The sequence below is a fragment of the Triplophysa dalaica genome, chromosome 7 (assembly GCF_015846415.1).
Source record: "Triplophysa dalaica isolate WHDGS20190420 chromosome 7, ASM1584641v1, whole genome shotgun sequence".
NCBI classification, from domain to species: Eukaryota; Metazoa; Chordata; class Actinopteri; order Cypriniformes; family Nemacheilidae; genus Triplophysa; species Triplophysa dalaica.
This window is the reverse complement of record NC_079548.1, coordinates 14,437,514-14,452,877: the sequence shown is the minus strand read 5'-3', so window position 1 is coordinate 14,452,877 and position 15,364 is coordinate 14,437,514. Positions and strand designations below refer to the sequence as shown.

General features: G+C 40.5%; 1 protein-coding gene across 2 annotated transcripts in view; it reads right to left on the bottom strand.

Moving 5' to 3' along the window:
• Positions 1–15,364, bottom strand: part of prkcbb (protein kinase C, beta b) — a 97,783-nt gene that overhangs the window by 26,842 nt on the left and 55,577 nt on the right. For both annotated transcript variants that reach the window (XM_056752044.1, XM_056752043.1), the window contains exons 9-13: positions 10,686–10,823; positions 7,298–7,471; positions 5,266–5,357; positions 1,452–1,514; positions 95–233 (exon numbers count right to left, since the gene is read on the bottom strand). In XM_056752044.1, the coding sequence (XP_056608022.1) occupies positions 95–233; positions 1,452–1,514; positions 5,266–5,357; positions 7,298–7,471; positions 10,686–10,823 (606 nt within the window). The remainder of the gene's footprint in view (positions 1–94; positions 234–1,451; positions 1,515–5,265; positions 5,358–7,297; positions 7,472–10,685; positions 10,824–15,364) is intronic.

The following is a 15,364-nucleotide window of genomic DNA, read 5'->3' as shown; positions in this document are numbered from 1 at the left end:
ACATGTAAAATATGTAGGCAGATGGATTTCCTCTCCCACCGAATGCTTTTGCCGCTCATCAACACACATACAGAAAGTGGAAGTGAGTGCTCACCTCAGGGGCGATGTAGTCAGGGGTCCCGCAGAAGGTCTTGGTGGTTACTCCGTCTTCCATGTTCTCCTTACACATGCCAAAGTCAGCAATTTTGATGTGACCCTCTGCGTCCAACATGACATTATCCAGCTTTAAATCTCTGATGGACAAAGAGAAGAGTCAGAGGGCAACACACAAGAGTAAACTAATACTGCATGCATGTGTTATTGCAGACAGAGAAGAAGAAAGAGCTTGGAAGTGAGATGGGTTTTTATGACCCAGCGTATGATGTGCGTGTAAGTGTGTGCTACTGTTGCATCTTTATAAAGAGGACAAGCACACAGCGCTGGATGAGTTTGATGAAGGAGAAAAACGGGAGAAACGCTCTGTAAAGAATTTATGAGTGTTTGTCTGTTTACAGTGAAACATGACATGTGAGGGTTGAGCTCAAGCGTTTGGTGGTTTCCTGTTAACATCTTGGATTACAGGCTTACTTCCTGTTAGAGCCACTGAGGGGGTCTAACTGGGTGCAGTGGTACAAAGATGAATCATTTTAGAAATGTAGTTAAGCACATGTGCGCATAACGTCTGTGATACAGCTGAGAACTGTGTGTGTGTCTGGTTGAATACACCCCAAACAGACAGACAGATGCGTGCATATACAGCCGTAGACCATTCCAAATATTCAATTAATTTGAGCAAAATCAAACCTCAGGAGTGACAGAGTCATCAACAGACTAATGGCATAACAAGACACATAGAATCTGTGATAAAAATCATTGTTATCATATACAAAAATAACTTTTCCTAAATACATGTTCAAATATTACTGTTATATTGCTTAAAAATTATGATGGACTTTAAAAAAATAAAGAGCTTATTTTTTGTTATTTTGACCTGTTTCTCCAGTTTTCATTTTCTGCAAATATAAACAATATTTTTATTTGATATTTGGGAGAAATATTGTTAGTAGTTCACAGAGAAAAATGACAATTTTACCTAAACACTTACACAAATAGTGCATTTATTAAAATTGTAATAATTGTAAAATGGTCTCGTATTTTTTTCAGTGGCTTTTATATTATTTTGTTCATTGAGGAATATTAATAAACAGATGTTTCAAGTGTAAAGGGCACCACATTATAAGAAACTTAACTTTGTCAATATTACAGGAAATAAATAGAACTGCATTATTATTTACACCATAACATGCATTTTCATTTTATTGAATTCATTTGCATATACAAATTGGTAAGTGGTATTAAATCTCAGTGCATCAGTAGAGTTAGACATGACTCAATGCTGTTCTGTGCTAAAGTTTATTTTGTCTACTAGAAATGTGTGGAAAGACAAATTGGATTGTCTCGACTTCACTCACCTGTATATAATACCCTTCAAATGCAGGAAGAACAGGCCTATAGCGATCTCTGCGGCGTAGAACCTAAACACACAAAATCAATCAGCGTAAATCTGTAAATCTAAACACAGGATATGATATCTCTCATAGAGATCTGTCTCCATGTGCTTAAAACAAACTAAAACTGAGACGGTTCAATGACGATTTACATAATAATCTATCATCATTTCCGGGGTCCTGTAACACCCTGTGGGTCAAATATTCAGTTTAGTGGTCATGATCAAATAAAATTGGATTGCAAAATGTATTTGGCTTGGTAAATAGGAACAAAATATTCCAGAATGGCATCTAATAAATCAATATAGCAGCCCGCTATAGAAGCAGTATCTGCAGAGACTACAAAAACAGAAGATGTGTCCTTAAAAAAGAGACACGATGGAGATAAAGCAAGCCAGATATCTGTTATTAATACGAACATGCCACGCAGTTATGTTTTATTTATCAGATGGCTTGCTTGTCTGTCACATATCTGAAAGCAACATTTGAAGAGAATTACTGTAGCGCTCTTGTTCAGTGACTAATGGAGTTGGGGGTAGAGCAGGAACAAGCCTCACTACAGAGCCAGATTATGTCAAAAGATAACTTCTGTTTCCAGGCCACAGCGTCCACATCCACCGGGCCGGAGAGAAAGAGACAGACAGTAAGAGATAACGCATGAGAGAGAAAGACAGAGCCAGAGAAAGAGAAGGGTTGGGAGAGAACATTCAGTAAAAGCTCTGCACATGTTCAGTTTAACATTTACCAGCATGTGGAAACCAGGATCTACTCCAGTACCAACACTTACAACTTGCTGCCACTGTTCTCTGCCCTACCTGTCCTAGGTATAATCACCCTGACCTTTGAACTTCACTCAGCTCCATATCTAACACAATGCCAACGCTCCTCACCTCTTCCGAGACGGGCTAATTCTTTATGATAAAGGGCAGACAGCAAGTTGAAGGAGAGCAAATAGAGATGAGGCTTGTTAGATTCGAAGACACAACGTGTCTCTGAGAGGAGATTAATGCAAAGGTCATTTACTGCATCTGCTGGATACGTGCCGCCTATATTTCAGATCTCCTATCCTGAAACATCTGTCTATCCGGTCTTGGAATTCAAGCTTATACACTCATTCACGATTAAAAGCTATTTTAAAAGGCAGAAAGCATTGCTTAAAAGTAACCAAACAGATCTCATCCCCCATTTACTGCCATAGTAGGGAATATAAATACTATGGGAGTCAATGGGGGATGAGAGCTGTTTAGTTACTGAAATTTTTCCAAATATCTTTGTGTTAAATGCATAATGGTTTGGAAAAATCTCAGGGAGAGTAAATGATGACGGAACTGTCATTTTTGGGTGAACTATCCCTTTAAAGTCCTAGTGAAATTAAAATGACAATTCTTATTATTTTATGAAATATCATAGCGTTCATAGTAAATAGCTTATCAATGTGGGTCATTTTCTTTTAATAATTCATGTAACCTCATAATCTGCAGTTAAAATCTGAAAATGCACTTCCGCCCAGAAATGAGATAAATTAGATGGCTTTGCCGGAGCATCCGTTAACTCCTCCCCTTTTACTGTCACTCTCTTGCCAGTTTCATTTCAAAATCAACGCAACAGCTGTTTTACACATCCAATCAATTTGCAGTGAACAACTGCAAAATGCAATTTTTGCAACATCGTTTAAAGGGATAGTTCCCCCAAAAAATTCTGTCATCATTTATTCACCTTCGAGTTGTTCCAAATCTGTATGAATTTCTTTTTTCTGATGAACACAGAGAAAGATATCTGTAAGAATGCTTCAAAAAGAAACATTTTGCCCCCCATTGACTCCCATAGTAGGAAAAAATACAATGGCGGTCAATAGTGCCCCAGAACAGTTTGCTGTCCAATAATTCTTCAAAATGTCTTCTTTAGTGTTCACCAGAACAAAAAAATATAAATGAATTTTTCCAACTATGGGAGTCAATGTGGGGAATTTTTTTTTGTTTTTGGCTGAACTTGTCTCTCCAATATTTTAAATTTGCACTCCGATACCAAGCTCAACCGCTACATGTCAATGTACCATACGGTTAGTTTAAATGCAACCAATGCAGGACCCATTGAACAAATTGTTTATTTAAAAAATGAACATACATCAAAATTCAGCAAATCGTTTATTTCATGAAAAACAGATGAATTTTCCATGTTTATATGCTAAAATCAGGTCTCTTGTGCATCTGCCAACGAATCATTTTTTTTAAGTGAACCTATCTCTGCAAGCCTATGAGAAAACGAGCGCTCCAGAAATCGCTCTCTTAGTGACGTAAGCAGCCGTTCTTATAATAACATTTCCGCCCCTTGTTCTGAACGTGTCCACCCATTGCGCCGCCGCCATTGTTGTTTTCACATGTGTGAAGGTCCAACCCCATGGCAAAAGTAGCAAAGCTTAGCTTACGAAGTGTTCTGTTGTTGGCTGCATAGACCAACACAGAACAATCTTCCCAGCCTCACAGGAGACAAGAGAGCAATGGATTTATTTAGTTTTCAAATGGAAATCATCCACACTGAACGAGGCAAAGCTGCAAATAAAGACATTGTAAGAACCGGTATTTTTAAGTAAGACACCAGGGACCTGTAGCAACTTAAAAGTAGATAAAATGTCACTGTGACACGTTTGTCCGTTCACTATTAGAAAGCAATGTGTGTGGCTTTTTAACATGCTGGAAGCACAGACTCACAGCACTGGCTGCATTTTCTGCTGAAAAGGGGGCGGAGACTGTCAACTCACATGCACCTAAAGAGAAACTCACCAAAACAGCGCGTTTTTCCTCATACGCAAAAGTGGGCATATAGCGCATGTTATATTAAAAGATCTGTGGTGTTTTTTGAGCTGAAACTTAACAGACACATTATGTGGACCTCTATGATTTATATTACATTTGTGTAAAACAAGTCACCCCTTTAATACAATAATTACAATAATATAAATGAAAATATTAAAATAAATCAAATAAAATATAATTTGTTATATCATTAGACACTAGCCAAACACAAAATGGTAGTTAACTGGGGGTCAGATGCGAGCGCGTCCGATGAAACGGTCTATTAGCATTCTTCAAAATATCTTTCTCTCTGTCAATCAGAACAATGAAATTTACACAGATTTGGAACAACTCGACGGTGAGTAAGTGATGACAGAATGTTCATTTTAGGGTAGTATCCCTTTAACCTTTACACACACGTTCAAATATCTCACTGGATGAATATGAGATGCAGGCTTTACACCTCTTTTCTCCTCCAATTTATCACCTCATCAAACTACAGGGGCAGAGATGAATAAAGAAGATGAAGAATAAAAGCATGAAAAAAGAGTGAGAGACACAGAGGGTCAGAGATGGGGGTAGGTTGACCTGGCCTTGGTGTACCAAACTACTGTAAGAAGTGCTGAGTGGACACCACACATCTAACTCCAACAGGAGGCCAATATGAAGAGAAAGAAGAGTGTTCCAAACTGGTCTAAGGTCACCTTGAAGAGATAAGTTACACAGCGCAGCAGGAGCTTACTTTGAACAAGAAATTATTAGTAAGATTAAATCATTGAGGAACTCACCGGTGAGCTCATTGGTCAACTGGTGAACAGAAAGTTAGTTTTATCAGAGAACTACTCAACATGCTAAACATTAAGTTCAGATTGCAATGTTGTGCTTATTGTTAAGACCTTATCTTTGCTTAAACAGAATCAGCAAGCTTATTAGTTTTGACCTGTATTATAAAACACAGCACAGACAGTTAGGAGAGCTGTACTCACACAGCGTGGGGTTCCTTAAACTTGCCGACCTGCTGGATATGGTACATGAGATCTCCACCATTGATGTATTCCATGACAAAGTACAAGCGGTCCTGCAGACACAGTGACGGTGGGAAGCAAGAGGTGAGAATAGATGACACAGACAGCCAGATTAACTCTTTTGCGCACCCCAAATATGCATTCCTTACCATCCCCTGCTAGCTTTATTATCCGCACAGGCCCACTCATGAATGTTGCGTCTAATATAGACTGCGCAGTGCAGAAAATTATTTTAAAGCGTATTTTAACGCTCTTAATTAACAAGCGAACATACGCCGCATGAGCGAGATTTGTGAGCAGTAGTGAAAGATATGAAAGAAAGCACGAAGGATCACATTTTTGAGATGTCTAAAAACTAAGCGGAGGAACCTCATACTTAAAACAGCTAGATTATTTCAAATTAATTCACAAGAACCAATGAAAGGCTGATGCGCTTGTTAAGTTTTATTTTAATTCATATTGACATTACATTACATCACTTCACTTTAACAGGCGTTATTTAGGGTAAAATATAATACAATGGGAAATAGGTAATGGAGTACTTAAAACCCCTCCACTACAAAACTTCATCGTACTCGCACACCCGCACACACATCTGACTAACTCGACATTATTAACTTGAGGATAATCTACATGACTGCAGCTGTTTGGCAGTCAAACACCTCATATGACTGATTTCCCCCGTAAAGAAATTCATGTCCCAGCCGACCAGGCTTTATTTGCTTTTAACTATCGCGTGCACAGAGGAAACGATGACGTCATGGTGTTGTTTCCTTTCAGATCCAATGCATTTCCAGAAATATCAGGAAAAGAGCCCGGGCCGTGTGACGTCACGATCCCTTCCTCCTCCCCCAGACTCTCCACTGTTTCAGTCTCCTGTGTTGCTTTACTCTCACCGCATGTCTCAATTTCTGTGTGTCTCGATATCTGTGACAGAGGCTCATGCAGATTTCAGTGGGATGTTGGGAGGCAGCAGTGCTGCCTCTGTCAGTGCTCTGCTGTGGCCGGAGATGAGCGTGTGGCACACTGCCTCCCCCCGCGAGCGTGTCACATTCACATGGCCACACACACACACTGTTCTTGTCAATGTACAAATGACTGCAGTCACAAAGCAATGTGTGGGGGTTGGGAAGGGGTGGATTTGTGTGTACATGTTCATTTTTTTTTTCCTTAGGTCGTTTGCTGCAAAATAAAAATATTTAAGCTCACGCTTACACAGACATTGCTTTACAGAAGAGGAAGGGGAGAGGAGAAAAGACAAGAAGAGAAAGGGGAGAGGCAAGAGAAGGATAGACTGGGCGGGATACGAAGATCATTTTTTTGCTGAAATGAGGAGAACACGAGAAGAGAGGAATCCAGAAGAAACGAGAGGACACAATAAAAGATAACACGACGCGAGAAAAGACGAGACAACGCGAGAAAAGATGAGACGAGGCGATATGAGACTAGGAAAGACAAGACAAAACGAGATGAGAAAAGACAAGACGAGACGACACGAGAAAAGACGAGATGAAAAGAGGAAAGACGAGATGAAAAGAAGAAAGACGAGATGAAAAGAAGAAAGACGAGATGAGAAGAAGAAAGACGAGATGAGAAGTCACAAGAAAAGATGAGATGATACCAGAAAAGACAAGATGACACAAGTAAAGGTGAGAAAACACTAGAAGAGACAAGAGGACACGAGAAAAGACGAGATGAGAAGAGAGACAAAAATAGGGCAGAGAAGAGGACTGTGTAGAAGCACGAGACAAGATGACATGAGAAGAAAAGAGAAAAAAGGAAACAAGAAGAAAAGTGAGGAGAGGACAGGACAGGAGAAAGGATGAGAGTACACAAGAAAAGACAAGAAAAGAGGACACAACACGAGAACACATGAGAAAATACACAAGGGGAGAACACGAGAAAGAACAAGAAGAGAGGACAGAGAAGAAGTAAAACTAGAAGGAAGGAATGAGGAGAGAGAAGACAGACGACAGGACACAGAGGGCTGTACCATGGTCTGAAAGCAGGAGTGCAGTGCAGTAAGGAAGGGTGGTTTCCCCGACAGGGCCAATACTCTCTTCTCCACCATAGTGCATTCAACATCATCATCCTGGATCACCACATCCTTCTTGAGGATTTTAATGGCAAAAAGCTCTTCTCCTCCCTTCCTCTCGGCTAACATCACCTACAAAAAAGGAAAAGAGACAGAATTTATCATCAAACACTGTATATACCTGAAGCTTTTATGCAAGGAAACCAAAGGAAATGAGCAAACAAACACCGGAATACAACGCAACAACTTCATTCATTAGCAGAGGAAACACTGGCCTTTGACTAGAGATCAATACAGCAGGAGCCGCATTCTCGGCACGTTTAAAGCCTGTCAGGCCAGAGAACACAGCTGCAGTGGCCTTAAGACTGTTATGAGGCACAGATGAAATATGACGTGATTACAGGCTCAAAGACACCGAATCACACGCACATGAGGGTGAATGAGGAGAAATGACGGACTGGAGAGACAAAGCTCTCGCGTCAGTGAGATAAGCAGATTTGAGCGGGGCACAATGGGATGGTGAAGGAAATGGTGAATGGTGAGAGAGCAGATTTTAATTGTACTCATTTTAGGATTTTGCCTGATGGAAGGAAAAAGCCAAGCAGAGTGAGAAAATGGAGGAAAATGAGAAGAGAACAGAAAGACTGTAATAAAGGATGAGAGTTGTAAATCAGGTTTTGATCCTCCAAAACTAAAAAATCCCAAACAGTTCTAATAATGAATTTTAGCAATAATTAGGTACAAACATATGAAACTAAATAGTTCATAGTTCATAATGCACACAGTAGATGCGATGGTGAAGAATGCCTGCAATGGAATACAAACTCATGAAAATCATTCGCTTCTTTTTTTCATCCGATGGAATGAAAGTGATGCAAGAGACTGGCAGTCAAGCAATGCAAAAACATATTCTCCATTACTGAGACGTCTGTGAAAACATCTGTTACAAGACAAACACAAATACACTCACTCTCCTCATTCACAACTACTAAAGGAAAAACAAAAATGACCCTTCAGAGTAACAATAATTCACAATACTGAGTGTGTAAGTGTTTGGGAGTAAGACAGCCACACACAAGAGAAAGAGTCCGATGATGTCACTCTCTTTGGTTTTCATATTAGGTTCTTTGTCTATCGATCCCTTCTGAAGATGTAAACAAAGCTGGTCATACGCTGGTCCAGAAGAACTCCCTTTCTTTAGTTTTTTTAACATTACAAAAACATTTTAACAAAATACAACAAGCAGAACATGTATAACCGAATCCAAATGTTAAACAAACTGTTTAAGATTTAATTCTATATGTACGAAAAAGAAACCGGAAGTGCTCCTGGACCAGTGTTTACCTCTTGAAAAGTGGTCTATCGCAAAACAATGCTGAGGTTTATGAATGAGGTTTTATTGTTGTTTATGTAGAATTTGGTGTAAATTTGCCTGTTTAAAGCTTAAAGTCCCAGTGAAATGAAAAATAACAATTTCTTTTATTTCATGAAATATATCAGTCTTTACTGTAAAAACGCTTGTCAGTGTGGATCATTCTCTTTTTAAAATTCACGTGCCCTCATAATCTTTAGTTAATATCTGAAAATGCACTTCTTTCCTCTAGTGGCTATCCACCATACCTAACGTCAGTTACACGGTTTGGGCAGAGCATCTGTTAACTCCTCCCCTTCAACTGTCAGTCTTCTGCCAGTTTCCTTTATTAAAATGCAACGACTGCATTTATACATCCAATTAATGCACAGTGAAAAACACGAGCCACTCCCACAATTTTGTCTCATTCGGAAATCCGTTTCGTGGAAATCGTCCAAATATGGAAGTTAAAAACAATTGTAATTTCCAGTTCACGGGGATTTTAATGCTTTAATGCTTAGTGACAGTTAAAATATTGCTTCATTTAAATTACATACTGCTGTGTGTAAAAATAACTAATCTGATTGAATCAACTCGTTTTTCGTCATACTCAGTTTTTTTACAAAAGAAAAGAAAGTATTCACATTCCTCATTATAACAGACATCCTCAGTGCTAAGATGTGTGTGTGATGCATTTAAACCCAATCCAATACGCCTGACACAGACGCAGCACTTGTCACCAAACCAATGCGCTTCATCAGCGTGTGAAAGTGTCTCTCAAATGCCTTCCCTCACATTCTGCTTCAAGGTCACATAATGAAAATCCTGAAAGAGGAAACGTAATGCTTGAACAAACTGTATGGCAAGGCGGTGGCTCTGGCTCTGCTTTTTTCCTCTCTCTTGAAAATAAATGCACATGAAAATGAGCAGAGTTATTTCAGTGTAAAGGCGGCCCCAGATGGACACCTTGTGACTGGCGATGGGAAAAGAGAAGCGATAGACTTCAACATTACAGAGGACACCATCTGCTCCTCACAGGATCTACGCCCTAACACACACACACACACATTACTCTAGCAGCATATCAAGCAGGTCACATCCATTCCAACGCATTCATTACCGCTGCATACCTGTTTAGAAAAATGCAGATCAAACAAAAGGTGCACGGCTGCACACAGTGTTTAAAAGTCTCAAGGACATTCTCAAGTAAAGCGGTAACCGAGAGACTGCCGGGCACTGGGTGAGAACTGAACAGGAAATGTTCCAGGATCTGTTGCGACTCAACACGTTCATGAACAGAATCTGACCAATGACTGTCTATTGAAATCGAACAACAAAATTAAATATGGAAGTGCAAAGTGACTTCTTATTCTTTCTTAAACAGTCCAACAAACATAAGCATACCCGTGTGAATTTTCTGTCCCAACCAGCCATGACATCAATCCATGATCATCGTTTTCTATTTCTGTGACATCGTGCCATGCAGCTCTGACTGCTGTCTATAAACACGGATCAAACCTATAAAGAAGCTCAAAGCCATGTAGAGACATTGGAGTATGACGTCTGGTGTTCTCTGAGCTGGAAGGTCAAGGACCGAACTGGACAGGTGACTGTCACAGAGAACGCTGGGCTGACATTTTGTTTGTCGTGATGCAGATGGCATCAAAAGCAGTCGTGTCTAATGAGGCTGACAGAGGTCCACTGCTACACCTCGACATATCAATATCATTTTTAAAGCTTGTTGCCATGGCAACTGCCAGCAGCTGGAACGCAGGCTCACTTAGAGAATGCCCACTCATCCTCCCATTTCCCTTCTTCCTCGCTTTCTGCCCTGACGTACCAGTAATTCTGGTTGTTTAGAATGACCTTGTACCGACTGAGATTATCCACTGCTCAAAGCAACAGTAAGCCTACCAGAGAGAGAGAGAGAGAGAGAGAGAGAGAGAAAGAGAGAGAGAGAGAGAGAGAGAGAGAGAGAGAATAGGATGCTGTTACCTTTCCAAAGCTACCCTTGCCCAGCACCATGAGAAAATTAAAGTCAGACAGTTTCATGCGATCCCTGTTGCCGTTGCTGTCGAATTTGGAGATGTTGGAAGATGAGCTGTCTGTTTTGCTGGGACCAATTTTAGCTCTCTGTTGAGAAATAACAAAAAGAAACAATAAGCTTGTATTAGATCAGGGTCAAAGACAACAAACACAAAACAACCCCCCCCCCAACTAAATTTGTTTCTATATCACGACAGGGACTTTTCATTGCATTCAATTGTTTTTGCAATACATGACATTTCCTCAGATTTTCTATTTGTTACCCTTTTCCTAGTTTTAGACATTCGTTACAGTTATTGTTTCCACACTACATTTGCATTAACTTGTTAAGCTTCTATACAGAACGAAATATAGTTGTATCTCATAAACCTCACGTAAACCATTCTGCTCTTTTACATTTTCATGCAAACATTGTTTCGTTTTTTTATAAGGATTTCCTGTGCATCTAGTCCCCAATGTGAGCGCATTAAGCACCATAAGGAGCAAGCAAAACCTCACAAACATACACAGAAAAATAAGTCTGTATGACATGACTGACACCGCTTGTTTGCTTCTTTGTTTTTCTCTGTTGATGCTACTACATTTGGTAAGTGTGTCTATTCATCACCTCCCTCCTGAATTTGTCAAACACATGATTCAGCAAACACTGGGTAAACCTGTCAAATAGTCTGCCAATGAAGCAACTTTTCGCTACTGTGTTTGAAGTACAGTATGTGTGCGAAACTGCATGCATCTGTAATGCAAAAAGAGATGTCCAAATCTGTCTTTGGCAGCATTTGTGAAACAGCTCTAAAGTGTCTGATAGACACAGAGAAAGTGGGTGTGTGTATGTTAAACTGTGACAGTGAGTGTGAGGCTTACTCTCCCAGGGTGCTGAACGTTTTGTTTCTGGCATGGATCTTACTGCCCAAGCTGGCATGATACTGAATAACAGACAGTCTGGGTAAATGACTGTCTGTGGTATCTTCTGTGTTAAGTGTGTGTGTGTGTATCCCAGGCAACAGTCATTAGGCCCATCGGCTGCAGGCCGAGGTGAAGTGTACTGCCGATTTCCTTGTTCACCAACCTTCTCCTTCACAGTCCACTGAGAACTGATCCATTATCTACAGCTGTGAGCCAATCACACCTACAGCAATCTAGCAACAGGTCACACACACACACAGATCCTCACACAGACGCACTAAAAGCTTTTCTCATTCACAACACGTTTGCGCAGCAATCTGCCTGACACATGAACAACAGAACAGAGGGTCACAATTTTTCATTTACGTTGCTTCTTTTGCACTTCAAGCACACACATAAAATGTATATTCCTAATCTCTGTCTCCTTTATGAATTAAACAAACATTTATATTTACATATTTATAAATGAATGATGCTATTAGACAAATCCATTTTGATTTTGTTTATATGGTTTTTATTCGGTCAATAATATGTAAATATAAATGTTTGTTTAATTCATAAAGGAGACATTTTATGTGTGTAATAATCACACTTAAAAACATAATTGTAGCAGGGAGAGGGTTGGAAGTCTCATTGCTACTTAAAGGGATAGCTTACCAAAAATGAGAATGCTGTCATCATTTACTTAGCTGCTTGTCATATCAAACCTGTATAACTGTCTATCGTAGAACACAAAATAGGATATTTTCAAGAACGCTGGTAACTAAACACCGGCGGTACCCATTCACTTGCATTGCTCTCCATACAATATAGAAGTGAATAGGTAACGAAGTTGTTTGGTTACCAACATTCTTCGAAATATCTTATTTTGTGTTCTGCAAAAAAAGTGCATACGTCAATGTTTTACAGGTTTGAACTGAGTGTAAATAAATATGTGTAAATAAACACTATCGATAATTGAGGCTTTTAATATCATGGTTACTGACAATATCTGGTATACTGTGACAACCCTAATTTATAGAGGGGGGTAACATTCTATTTAATGCATTCGGAGTTCTTTACACGTCTGTTGAACATCTTTACACAGCTGGCTTCTCATGCTTAACATGGTCACTTTGTCAAAAAACCCAGTTTCTAGTCCCGGCTCGTATTCCTTCCCCGATCCCACCCCCTCTCTCACCCACTTCATTTCCTGTCCGCTCACTGTAACTGTACAAATAAAGGTAAAAACGGCAAAAATAAATCTTTAAAAAAATGAGATTGACGTATGACATAGTATTTCTGTGCTCTATACACTGTGCCAGTGTTCGTATAGGTTTCAGAAAGTTTTTCAACATGAATTCCCATTACGTAACAAGGGTTCTAGGTCCCTTATTGGACAATTCTCCCAGAAAAGCATGCGCATACGTCAACCAGCGAGAGCGAGAGAAAGAGTACGCTCATCAATTTGCTTCATTCGGGTTATGGGAGTTTAGCTGTGTTTGTTTGTTCACTGCATTTGGGTGATGAATGTTATATAAACGGTGGGTAAAACGCTGGATTTGCAGAGCGGTCCCAGTGTTAAAAGATGCCGGACATGAACCGCATGCGGTGAGTGAAACTGAGTTAAATGTCTGTGTTTTGATGGCAATTGATAGGTACGTACATAATGTAAACAACACAAACTTATATTGAATCAACAGTTATGCAGGGATAATGGGATGATGTATCGTGTGCTCCTGCTTTGGTTTCGCCCACCTGCATGCCTTCAGGAGCTCAACTGTTCTTTCAAATAATCCTACAGCTCTATCTGTCTTTTATAAATGTGATCAAACTAAATACTCTTTGAAGATATAAAGGATGCAATACTACTCTATAGGTACTCAAGATTAATACGAGATTCGCAGAAACTGTTTGTGTAACATCCACTTTCATTTCCAGAGCATGTCCCTGAAGAACTTCCTTTCCTTCTTTCCTAATTTCTACAATAACAGCCATTTTTGTGCGATTCATCTCAAACATGGCACAGACATGCTGTAATATAGATAAGAGGTGACTGTAATTAGGAAAAATAGCGAGTTTATTTTAATTTAGACTCAAAATCACTCCAAATGAATTTCAGCACGTCTCTCTCTCTTTTCCCACGATCCCACTGTTATTTCCCACCAGAATGAATGTGTAGGCTTGCCTGCGCTCCCTCGGCCCATCCCACACACTCCTGTTTAGCTGCCCTCTCTCGCTGCCTCCTGGAGTACATTCAATTTTAATTTCAAAACTGCTGCCATATTGTGAGGCTGGCATGCGGCTCAGTCTAGCATAGAATTCCATTAACCCACTCAATACTGTTCGGATGCCACACTTCACACTGTCCCTGCAGAAAAACCCATGGCCCGGTCGAGTCCGCTGCCCAGACCTTGGCCTCATTCCCACATCTCTCAATATATACAGTACATGACTTGCTCTTCCCCACGTCACAATCCCTCCCCTCTCTGTCGATTGTGGGTCTGTAGCTCTGTGGGCAGGGACATGGGTCCTCTAGGGGGAAAAAACCCATCCGAGATGCCGTCCCTCCCCATCAAAACCACAAGCTGAGTGGCAGCATTGATCTCCGCTTACACACACGCACATTCTTAGTCGCACACGCGCCAGACGCTCTCCGCCGCCTCCTCTAATATCGATCGTGAGGCGTGAGCAAGCGATTAGTTCCGTATCCAGCTGAGATCCTCATCACGCCGCTGAGACAGTGTTTCTTTTGAAAAAGACATCTCAGACTTCTGCCTGGCACCAACACGGATACACAGCATTACACGTTCGGGCCGAGGCAGTGGCAACTTTTATTTGTCTGATCCAGAACGGACAGGATGGATGTGAGAGAGAGAGAGACAGAATTGGGTGGTGAATAAAAGGGAAAAAGAGACAAATGCTAATGTGGGTAGATTTCCACTGAGCTGAATGCATCCCATTCAACGCGCCTCACTGCACACAAATACCGTCATTTCTGCAGAGCAGAGAGTGGAGCGAGGGAGAGAACGAAAGAAAAAATGAAGGAGACAGAAGTCGTGGAAGTCATTTCTTCATGGCAGTAAATATAAGTTGAGGAACACTTATATTAAACAACACATACAGTAACACAGTGGCTCTTACAAGTGTTATCTCAATCCTTATCATTTTTTAGAATGAAAATAAAGGTTACCCCATTTGACATTTGAAAACTAACCTTGTTCTGACATAAAAGGTCATACTAAAAATAAGAATCATGCCATTGGCCATTGAGCAACTCGAGTCCATAAGAACCTGCATGTATCTGTATAAAACACAAGCTTATCCAAAATGAGTGCGAGATAATGAGTCATTTCCCCATTTCTGTTTTCATGCTGAGCCAAATCTGGCTGCAGCTCACGACATGGGAACAAAAGTTGAAGTGAGGGTACAGCTCTGAGCATGGTGTGATGTGGGTGTTCTGGCCCTAGAGCGGATGAACACAAGAGAACGGTCCTGATACTGACACGCATCCTGCGGGAGGCCTGCCAGTCACTCCCTGTCTATCCGTCTATGTGTGTTTGTACGTGAGATGGAACAGTGCTGGCAGAACCAGCCCTAATGGGCTCGATATGAACAACACCAAGCCAGTCCTTCACCTGCCCCCTCTGTCTTCTAACAGAGACCTGCCCTGACCACAACCTCCCCGCAGTGAGAGAGAGAGAGAGAGAGAGACAGAGAGAGAGAGAGAGAGATTTTTTTGATTT